General features: G+C 33.6%; 1 protein-coding gene across 1 annotated transcript; it reads left to right on the forward strand.

Annotated features, from left to right (window-relative positions):
- Positions 1-2,934: 2,934 nt before the first annotated feature.
- Positions 2,935-3,372, forward strand: LOC112517765 (transcriptional regulator TAC1-like). Its single transcript, XM_025125140.1, has one exon. It carries the CDS (start codon positions 2,935-2,937, stop codon positions 3,370-3,372), a length of 438 nt encoding a protein of 145 aa, XP_024980908.1.
- The last annotated feature ends 8,226 nt before the right edge of the window (positions 3,373-11,598 follow it).

Here is an 11,598-nt window from a genome sequence, read left to right on the forward strand (position 1 = left end):
AAATATTAATTCGTGTGTACAACATTTAGTAACGTTTAGTGCGCCTGCTAAAGGACACAATGTTTTTTTCATAATTAATACTATTTTAATTTTCTTTGAATCCTAGTCGTACTCGTACACCATGAGCCCCATGTACATGGGTACATTTCAAAGGACAAAATTGTCTTTTTATTGATGTTTTCAAAGACCGAAAATAGATGGTCGGTCCAATCTGGCCAGATATAATTTGAAAACGACGTTTATAAAGATGATGGGGTTGATTGAACACTTAATCATATTTTTATCGGACAAACTTATGGTACATAACTGTTTATGTGTTGTCATCGATACATATAAAAAGGAAACGAATTTGGATTTAGGATGATAACGTAACAAGTTTTGACGGGATCTTAATGGGTTTATCTTGTCTTGTACACTTGGATCGGGTCTAATGGGCTGAAGAGGATCGGACCATGACATCATCAGCCTGTGTCCCAGGCTGAATCATTGGTCCTTTTTCGAACCGACTTCTTTTTAGGTCGTATTGAATAAAGGTCTTGTCTTTTTACGAACGAGGTAAAGTCCAAACCAGTCTTTATTACAGTTTAACTGAATATGAACTCTGGTTATGTCATGGGTTAGTCGGATATGCCCAAAAGAATAAGACGACATGTAAGTCCGGTTGTTGTATATGTCATCATATTTACCTAAAGAAATAATATCGATTCTTGTTAAAGAAATTACACCAATACCAGATTTTTATCGAAATGACATTTGACATCAACTCTTATCGGTCTAAAAAATGCATATAAACGATTACGATATAAAATTTAAACAAATTAAGGACTATAAATTGTCATCATATTAACTCTTTTATACGTTGGAGATAGCGAACGTTATTGGGTTTTAGTAACACTCGTCCCTAATACAGACCTGTTGTGAGGTTTGAATTGTAATTTATTGATGTTAAACCTTAAATTTGTCATTTTAAGTATTTCGAATGTTGTCTGTAAGAAAGGAATTTATCCTTCAATTGATGTATTACAAATTTTTTAAATTAGTCGTTCTTTCCAGATTTGAGAGTGTTACGGAGAGGGACGAAGCACAAGGCAATAATGAGAGGGCGAGAGGGCAAACACTTGCTTCGTCATACAAAAATTGTTGGTCCCTAATGGGATGACAAAAAACGTAGAAGTATTGTTGAATGGAGGCTTGCCTAAAAATACACAACTTTTTTCTAATTTTATTCTCAAAGTTGAGTTTATAGGACACCCCCAATCTCTAAGTGTCCGAATAGACCGCTTTATAAGACTTAATTTATAGGACCAAAATATAAAGCGTCATATCTAAAGGTGTTGTTATAAGTTTATATGACGCTTTTGGGCGTCTTAACAAGTTTTTTATGACATTTTTAATACAAAGTGTTGCATTAGCAACTTTATATGACACTTTTGAGAAAATATCCTATAAACTCATTTTTTTATAGGACACTTGTTTTTATATGACAGTTTTTCAAATAGTGTCCTATAAAGTTGCTAATGGGACGCTTTATATTAAAAGTGTACTAAAAAATTATTATGACGTCAAAAAATGTCATATAAACTTATTACAACGCCTTTAGATATGACACTTTATTTTTTTTTGGTCCTATAAAGAGGTCTATTAGGTAGCTTAAAAGTTACGAGTGTCTTATAAACCCAAATTTGTTGCAGTGAATTAAAGAATCACATAATGTTTATGAAATAAGGAAAGATAAAGTTAACCTAAACAGCCTATTTGAACCGAAAAATATGATCTCACAAGAACACTCGCTTAGGAAAGTCTTCAATAAATGAATGAACAAATGATTTTCTTGTTGTTCGGGTGGGAAGTCGATTATGTTTTGTGAATTCTTGCAGATAGAGATTTCGTAAGCTCGTGTGCCATGCAAGGAAAGAGTACTCTGCATTTAGCAAGTCATACATTTAATGCTAATGAACAGTTGGGAATTTGTCATCTTCGGATAATTATGCTAGAGCTGACTAGCTTACTTAATTGGTTCAGTTCTTTTCATAATACACCTTAGGGGTTGTTTGTTTACCTTTTAATAATTTCATTAAGAGACAACATCTGAATCGTTAAGAGGTGAATCTTGTTTGGCCAAAAAAAAAATCTGTCTCTTAGTGGTTCCAAAATCCTCTGAATTATTTTGTATTTTAGACATCCCTTAACCATTCAACGCCCTAGTTTCATTGTAAACAATTATCAAACAATTTTAATTCATTTTGCATTATATCATGAGAGCCTCTTAATCATTCTGATAACTTAAACTTTTACACCAAGCCATTTAGCAACTGTCAAATAAAATGAAAAATCACCGATGGGTGATTGAAAATCCTTCGGTGATCATGATCACTGGCCACACTTTCTCCGACGATGAGATCTGCAGATGGCTTTTTCAGACGGATTAGTGAAGGATAAAGCCTCTTAATTTTATGATGATATAGAGAATCAAACGAAAAAAATATAATTTTACATTCAATTAGGGTTTACGGATGAGATATACTCGTACATACATTGTCTCTACTTCAGAAGATACAAACACATAACCACAAGGGTGGTGTCCGGTTGGTTTGAGTTTGACTCCAAATGTCAAAAGTACTTACAGGTCTCAGGTTCAAATCCAAGGATGAATAAAAATCCTCTTGTGGCCTCAAAGGTTCAAATACGGTGATTCCAAGCTATCTGCAAAACAGCAGTTCGCCAAATATTAGTTTTTCTTTGTCGTTGAAAAGGTCTCCAATGTTCAAAATATAAAACAAATGTATGAAAAAAGATTCTTTGCACGCTAATTGGCGGCAAAGGAAGGATATCTATATATATACAATTTGCAGGCCTAAACCCTAATTGGTTTCATAACTCCGTTGACCTTGACCACCATCTCTCTCCGCCGTGGTTTCTCTCTTTTGGCCGTCCATGGAACCAAATCAGGTGGTGGTCTCAGAAAGCTCCGATGAAGCAATAGACACCGTCCAAGAACGAAATACAACTCAAACAACAGGTCGATCATACGAATGCACCTTTTGTAAACGAGGTTTCACCAATGCACAAGCACTTGGAGGTCATATGAATATCCACCGTAAGCACAAAGCTAAGTTGAAAGAATCCTCCTTCTCACCACCACCAAACGCCGCCGCCACCGCCACCACGACCACCGCGATCAGTCCGTTTTCCATTTCTACTCAAGGGAAGAACAAACCACTTTCGCTTTTTGGGGGTGGGTCGTCTGATTCGACAGAAAATGCAACGAAAGATGATCCACCATCGCCGGCGCTGGAACTAGACCTCGAGCTCAGGTTAGGACATGTCGAATCGCCGGGAAACAAGATTACTGCTACCAGGAAATTTTTCTAACAAATTCAAACAAAAATTTTTGTGGGTATTTTACTAATTTATGTTCTTAATTAATTGTCAATAAATTCTGAATTACTCGGAATATATGGACTTGACCTTTTTCTTTCCTGTTTCTGCTGATTTATTTGTTAATTCTTGTTTAAACTCATTTGTTCATACATTAAACGGCCTTCTTATTATTCATAATAATAATCGATTTTGGTTGATCATTCGATACATATTCATTTAGTTCATTATACCTGTTGATCAAGGCTAAGTGTGTGTGTGTGTATATATATATATATATCATATATATATATTGTATATATACATACATACATACGTATATCAATACCCTTTTGGGTACAACGCAAATCGCCCAATGCTGATACAGACTTTTTTGTGCATACAATATGGATATATACCACTTGTTATTTAAGGGGAATGTACTTTATGCCCATTTAGTGGTACGTCTTAATTAACACGAGTTAACCTTGAGACCATTCGTAGTGTAGCCATGTAGGTAATATCAGTTAATGTAGGGTAAGTATATATACTAGTATAAAGACCCGGCCTTTTCGTAGCAAAGTGAACCCGACAATGTAATGCGACGTGGGATATACTGTATAACACTTGTCGATCGATGGCCATTTTGGGTAATTTCATGTTATGTATGTGAAACCCTTTTAGTAGAACATGAATTTAACACCGGGTTGATATAGGCAGCTATATCGATACAGCCACGACCACTTTTAGTGCAACATATATGGATCGGTCTCTAGGGTAAACATGGGGATATAAAGTCTCTTCTTAATTAGTGCAACACAAATGCAATAATATATGTGGAGTTTAAGCAAGTATATATATATATATATATATATATATATATATATATATATGTAGATACTTGATAAAGAGAACCAATTTTATGTTGAATTAGGGTATGATATATTAGATATAAAGACCCTTCTAACGCAGAATTGGTTGATCTAGGATAAGCATGTTCACATATATAAAAATCCTTGTTAGTGCACTATGAAATGTGTATATATAGGACTAATCATATGAGAATTATCTAGTTTGTGATAACCGTGAGATTCAATATGAAACAATCATTTTATTATATTAATTGTTTTTATTTATTAGTAATTTGTTTAATTTAAATTAAATAATTTTTTCTGATAGTTTTCAATGAATGCTTTCAATCAAGGATTATATTTTCTATTTTATCTCAAATAATTGATTTTCAAATTAGTGATCAATTTTGATATTCATTTTGATAAAGATTGCAGATTCAATTATCATATCATCTTCTATCCAAGTTCGTTTCATTCATCAAATCTGATCATTTGGCTTCTTCTTTCTTATATCTTAGTGGTTCAAATCAAACTGAAGAAATCTAATTCTCAATACCACCATCAATAGCTCTGCCATCACCATCATCCCTTCCTGTCCACCTCCCCCGACCACCGCCATCACGATACGTCAATATAGCCTCGTCCCTCTCTCGATCTCTTTCCCTAGGCGCGAATCTGTGAACCTAAACTGGTCTTTTCACCATCGTCAATCTGGCCTCTTTGCTCTCTTTTTCCTCTCTTGTTAATCAAATCGACAATGACGATGAACTTCTAATGATGAAAACTTATTAGAGGTCATCATTGTTTTCGTCACTTTATTTGATTTCATTAGGGTATGGGTATCACAGGAGTATCATAGTAGTATCACAGTGGTATCGTAATAGTTATCACAGTGCACATATTGTATGTATTTTTGGTATCACACTGAGGACCGTTTGTGTATATCTCTTTTTAACAGTGTTGATGTTTTTAGGTATCACATTGTGTATTTTGTGTTTATTTGGTGTTCGCCAGAGTAAGGTTCACCAGAGGTCGGAGAGAAGAGAGATAAGATTTTTAAAATACCTAAAATGTCTTTTAATTAAGTCAAAATTACTAAAATTATTAATTTCTTAATTCATCGTTTGATTTGTGGTTGAGATTGGATCTCACAGTTATCATAAACAATTGACTTCTCCCTTGAATACCTCCTATATATAGGGGGGTTAAATGAAAGCCAATTTTCGGTTGTAAAAGGGGACAACAGAGCGTGTCTCAAACCTTCAATGCTTATTCATTATGAATAATATATCATTCATGATGAATGTGTATTATTCATCATGACTGATGAATCAATTCAAAATTGATCATGATCGTGTATTATTCATTATGAACGTTGTATCATTCACCATGAACAGTTTATGAACTTCATCATCGTTATTCATACTAAACGCCCTTTGTTTTCATATTGAATGTGGACGCAGGGGACAGGTGTCACGCTCTCCTTTATCCCACGGTTCACAATCGAAACTTGGTTTTCATTTGAACTTTTATACGTCTCTATATAACATGAGTTCATGATCATTAGGGCAATTAAGCATATGCCAATGACCAAGACAAAACGTGAGCATGTATATGATATATCTAATTGACATAGGATAAGTACATAAAGATCCTTTTTTTTAAATTCAACGTGATAAGTTCGTATATGTTGATGATATAAAGACCCTTTCTAAGTGCAACATGAGTCGGCTAGTCTTTATAAGTATGTTGACGTAAAGAATTTTTCATATTTATACGATATTATAAAGCATTTGACATAAACTCTTAAAAACCACTTTTTCTATGTAAAGTACTGTTTATTAATGCATATTACTTAAAACTTAAGATTGCAAGTAGATTGTGCGTAAGTACAGCTTATTAAAGCTTCATATCTGAATTCGTGTAACTAACTGTAGATAAACATAATTAAATACCGGATAAACATCTTATTTTAAATATAAAAAATTTAAAATATAATTAGAATAATCATTAGGTTCTAACTGAATACTTAATTATTATCTTTATAAAATGTTATATTATTAAACCAAAAATAAATTATTTTGTTATTAAACTAAAATTAGATTATAATAAAAAATTAATTAAAGAAATTACATAAAAAATGAGAACTTTTAAATAGTTGATTTGATATTAACAGCGATTATTTTTTTTCAAAATTTTATGATATCTTCAAATTTATATTTCATTCAAAAATAAAAACATTTTCTTTTTCTCAAAACCACATAAAATCGTTTTATAACATCGATATGCTCAAAATATAAAACGAACCATTAAAATCAAGATGTATCTCGTAGCATTGCACGGGTACCCTTCTAGTAATGATTAAACACTCCTTTTATAAATAATATCCATTAGTTAAATGTAGTGTCTTATTAGATTGTTTAATAAGATTTAAGTTTATAAGATCAAACAATTGTACATCTTATATAAATATACTACGATAAGTAGAGACATTTTTAGTTTGGATGCCCTAACAAATTTTCTTAGGACAATTTATTTCAAAATATACTACGATAAGTAGAGATATAACCACAAGGGTGGTACCTGAGTGGTTTGAGCTTGGCTCCAAATGTCAAAAGTACCAGGAGGTCCCACGTTTAAATCCAAGGAGGAATAAAAATCCTCTTGTGGCCACAGAGGTTCAAATACGGTGACTCCAGGCTATCTGCAAAGCAGGCGGTCGCCTGGGGATTAGTATGCTCGCATAACGGGTTGGATATCCAGGTTGATAAAAAAAAGTAGAGAGATATTAGTTTTTTTATAAGACATTATTTGAGAAAATGCCTTATAAAAAATCAAGTATTCTATAAAAAAAAAAATTGTGTTAATCGGATACTCATCAAGTGTCTTATAAAAGAACAACTTATTTCAAAAGTGTCATAAAAAACTTGTTATGATGTCCAAATACGTTCCAACATCCTATTGTAACACTTTTATATAGGCCGCACAATTGTTTTGCATGATAAACTTAAGTCTTGTAAAACTGACTATTAATTATGATATTTAAACTTCATAAACGTCTTACAGAGTCAATTTTGTTGTAGTACAAAGATCATTCTTGATGTAATACGACTGATATATAAGACTTTTTTGGTGCGAAGTGAATTTGTATCACCGATATATTTAGGGCAATCAAAGTATATCTGGAAAAGACCTTTTTAGTGTAACATGAAAGAATATAATATCTAACTACTAAGAGGTAAGGAGGGGTTGATCTATTTCCAAGAGTCATAAATTCTCAAAAATTGATTTTTAATAAACGTATTGTGATAATCGGGTTTTTTCGATTATAGAATTTGGGATGGTTTTTGAAAAGCATTAGTAAGCAAAGAATTTTAAATTGTTTATATGTGATTATTTGCTTATTATATTTCTACCGCTTATGATTATATGTATAAGTTATTACTTGGGGTTGTATGTGTGAATTGTGGATTATAAAATCATTAACTTTCACAATCTGTGTTTTTGATAACATATAAAAGTGATGAGGTAGATTTATCTTATTCATTCTATCTTAAAAAGAAAGGAAAAGAGAGAAAATTTACTGTGTGAAATACTATGTGAAGCTGTTAGAAGTTGATTTTGTGATTATATTTGGAAATCGTTGTTGTAAGATTCATCTTCAAAATACGTGCATATAAGGTGAGTTTATGTTATCAATTTTCTATATTTGGTATTTGAAATATTGGATTGTTTGGTTCTATGGGAAAAAAGCAAGTTGTTCTTGAAATTATTTTGGGTTGATAATGAAGTTGGGTTTAGAACTTATAAGAGTTCTTAATATAAAGTTTATGTGATGAAACTGTTTTGATGCCATCCTTGGCAAAAATGACAGATTTGACTACAATTTTATGAGGGAATAAGAGTGGCATATCAATAAGATGTTTACCATGTAATAAGGATGGTATATCCAAGAGATGTGTACCATAGAATAAGAATGGCATATCAAGGAAAGAAGTACCTTTGGATAAGGGTGGCAATTATGAAATCTGAGTTTTGATCATTCATCTTGTTATTACATCCATAAGATGCAATGATCCTGACTTATCACTTCTGTGTGATGTGAGGACTTGGAATTATTGTTCTTATTGATATGATAACAATGTTGTTATGAAGAGGAGGAAAATGGTTTATAACCAGAGAGGCTTTGATTGTTTGTGTTTTGAGCTAATAATATTTTTGGGTTAATCTGGATGTTATACTTTGAATTATTTCAATAAGGTAAGTTTTGATGAGGAACCAAGGGGGCTGATCTGGTTAGTCTTCAAGACTAACAAGAAGGCCTCTGTTTGTGATGGAAAATCCCAAGTTTTTCAAATACTCATATTTTGACCAAGAGGCTTCGTATCATGAAATTTAACAAGCACACAAGCTCTGTATCCGAGCTTTGTATCTAAATTCCTAGTCCTCCTTTGTATAATTTTTATAAGTTAATTTTTTTTAACTTGATTTTTTCCAACTTTAATAGAGGACCAAAGAGGCTCTTGTTAACTTTCATGTTTGACCAAAGGGCCTTTGGTTATGTTAAAGATCTAATTGTCTTCTTATATTTCATTTTCTTATTTTTATTATTAAGTTTTAGTTGAAAAGACCAGAGGCTCTGGTCGTTCAGAGAGCCTCTGGTTGGTCATGTATCCTTTAGTTGTTCGCATGGATACCGTGGATGCATCAACCCTTTTTGTTGTTGTAATTCAAAGTCTCTCTAACTGTAAGGTATAATTCTGAAACACCTTATTTAATCTTGTTCGTATGGGTCCTTGGAGGGTTACGAGGTTTTTTTTTCCGCTATGTTTGAGATCCCGTAACCCCACCAGGGATCACCGGCAAGGGGCTCAGCCCCTTGGAAACACCGCTAGGGGTGTTGTCCCTAGGACCCCGCAAGGGGGTGCGGCCCCTTGACCTAGCTCTATAGCGATTTAAGGTGATAAGGGCAACATTTGTAAGTGTGCACTTCGCACCTCCTAACTCATGAATGTTTGCCTCATCGCCTTAATCGATCTCAAGTAAATCATCATTACACCAAAATGTTTGATGACACTAAAATCACCAACATGAGATCGAACCCAAGATTTTTCTTGTATTTAGGCAAAATCATCCCACTCATTTGCGAACGAAGCTACACACAAAGACAACTCTGGCCAATTAATAATAATAGTTTTAGGATGTTTTATTTTAACAACGTTAAAACATGCACATGTCTGGTCGATTGGTTGCCATCCTTACAAATGAGATCCATCTAATCCTTGTCAAATAACTCAATCGAGTTAAGTTTGCAGTATCATGATTAACTACGATTATCATGCGACTTAACTCGCTCCATAAATCAGTGTACGAGGAAATCTCATCTTATCTTGACTACAATATCAAACATATCAAACCGATATACCCATCAAATTTTTACTTCTAAAATTTCTCTTTAATTAATTTCTTAAACTTACGATCCTGCATCATATACTTTATCTCTTGGCATCAGTCAAAATATTATGCTAACTAAATAACTGAAGTGTAGATCCCATCAATCTAATACATTCTAAAACATTTAGGAGTTTGATAACTCGTTACTAGAGCTCAATTTGAATTAAATCATTGACCGGGTAAATCCGGTTTAGATATGGGGCTAGAGCCCAATTGAACCTGATACTTTTTATTTATAAGCTTAAAGTTATGGGTTTTCAATACCTCTGGTAATAGTTTCAAGTTGATTTGAAGGTTACTGAGTCAGTGAGTCAACTGATTTAGCCTATGAAGCGTTACAGTAATCAAGATAGTATCAAGCCATCACTGAAAGGGATGACTCAATTCACACAAATTTGGTTTTGATGTTTATGATCACTAAAGCATCTAAGACCCTCATCATACTAAAATTGATGTTTAAGAAAATGGTTTATGATTACCGTTTGTTACAACGCTACAACACACAACGTTTGGTGGTCAGCAGCAGTCATTTGACTACGTTTATCATACTTTTTCCACGTCAGTCGACGTGCAATGCTAGTCTAAGCACTCTATAGAAATAGATCGAAGCTTAAAGAAGTAAATCTTCCCTTAGATTTATGCTAGGTGTTGAAGAACTTGAAACATACATACGCCTTTATGGGTACCAACCTCACATTTCCTCTCGAGTTTACTATTGTCAATTGGACTTCAATTTGCCTCGCAACTAATACAGGAAGGGACCAAAGGGTTATTGATCCAGTCGTGTATGATAACCCAACATTTAGGGATATTAAAGGTTCAAACCTTACCAAAGGTGATGTGTCTGTGTGAGTTTCATTACCGTGTAAAAATATTATACGCTTAAAAGACTAGAACGGTAAAGGGCTTTCAAGAACCTCAACTTTTCAAATTATTAGATTTGAGCACATAACAAAACAACCCTTCAAGTTTTTGTTTTGCCAACAAAGAGGTGATTTCCCCAACGCTTACAGGATCTCACTTACCTTATCGGATGAGCATGACAAGGTTCGAGAATCTTATTTGATAAGAGGCATAGCAAGGATCAATAATTTTACTCAGTAAATGAAGAAAAACACTCCTACCTTGTAACCATTTACCAACAATCTATTTTGATAACCGGAAAGGTTATCCGACAAGGTAAGTAAGAAAGGTGGAATTTTTTCGAGATTTTCAGAATGTTTCAAAGTGGTGAAAAGTCTCGCGAAATTCCCACGGCGAAACCTCGAGAAATTATCGAACCATGACTATGAAAACCAAATTACCCTGTACGAGAAAAATTGCACAAGAACAATGACATGTAGGGGTATATGTAGGTTGGGTTGGACGGTTTTTGACATTTTTACAACCCTACCCAATTCTGGCAGTTTGAAAAATCTCAACCAAACCCAACCCATTCAAAAGTATAACCCAAACCAACCCTTGCGGGTTAGGACGGGTTGGGTTGAGCTGGGTTGGTGGTTAGTAATACACATACTTCATATGTTTATCTATGCAATGAATACAAATAACTTGTATGAAGAAAGAAAGCAACTTCTACACATTTGTGGTCCCAACCCTTTAAGCAAAAGAACCGAAAAAACAAAAGATGATCGATGTCAAAGCGTTATTGATCAAGTATCTAAAACAATATTTCGTCATGATGAAATAAAATACCAACGTTTAACTTTTGGTTTTCCAAATCAGAGTAGAAATATCGTTGAAACCCATCAGTAGTCAAAGGACGCTGTTAATACCAAACCGTTCCAATATACCCGAGTCAAGGGCAGGGTTAGATGTGTACTCGAACCTGATATTCAGTAATCATGAGATATCACCAAACAAACATTGTTGAATTCCGATCAGAACATACGGTACAATTGTGGCAATTCGACAATACATGTTTCATGATTAGATA

This window comes from Cynara cardunculus (assembly GCF_001531365.2).
Source record: "Cynara cardunculus var. scolymus isolate 2C chromosome LG 9, CcrdV1, whole genome shotgun sequence".
NCBI classification, from domain to species: domain Eukaryota; kingdom Viridiplantae; phylum Streptophyta; class Magnoliopsida; order Asterales; family Asteraceae; genus Cynara; species Cynara cardunculus.

Bases quoted from the DNA above. Each gene is read 5' to 3' on its own strand.
- LOC112517765 (XM_025125140.1), top strand. From the start codon at position 2,935: ATGGAACCAAATCAGGTGGTGGTCTCAGAAAGCTCCGATGAAGCAATA.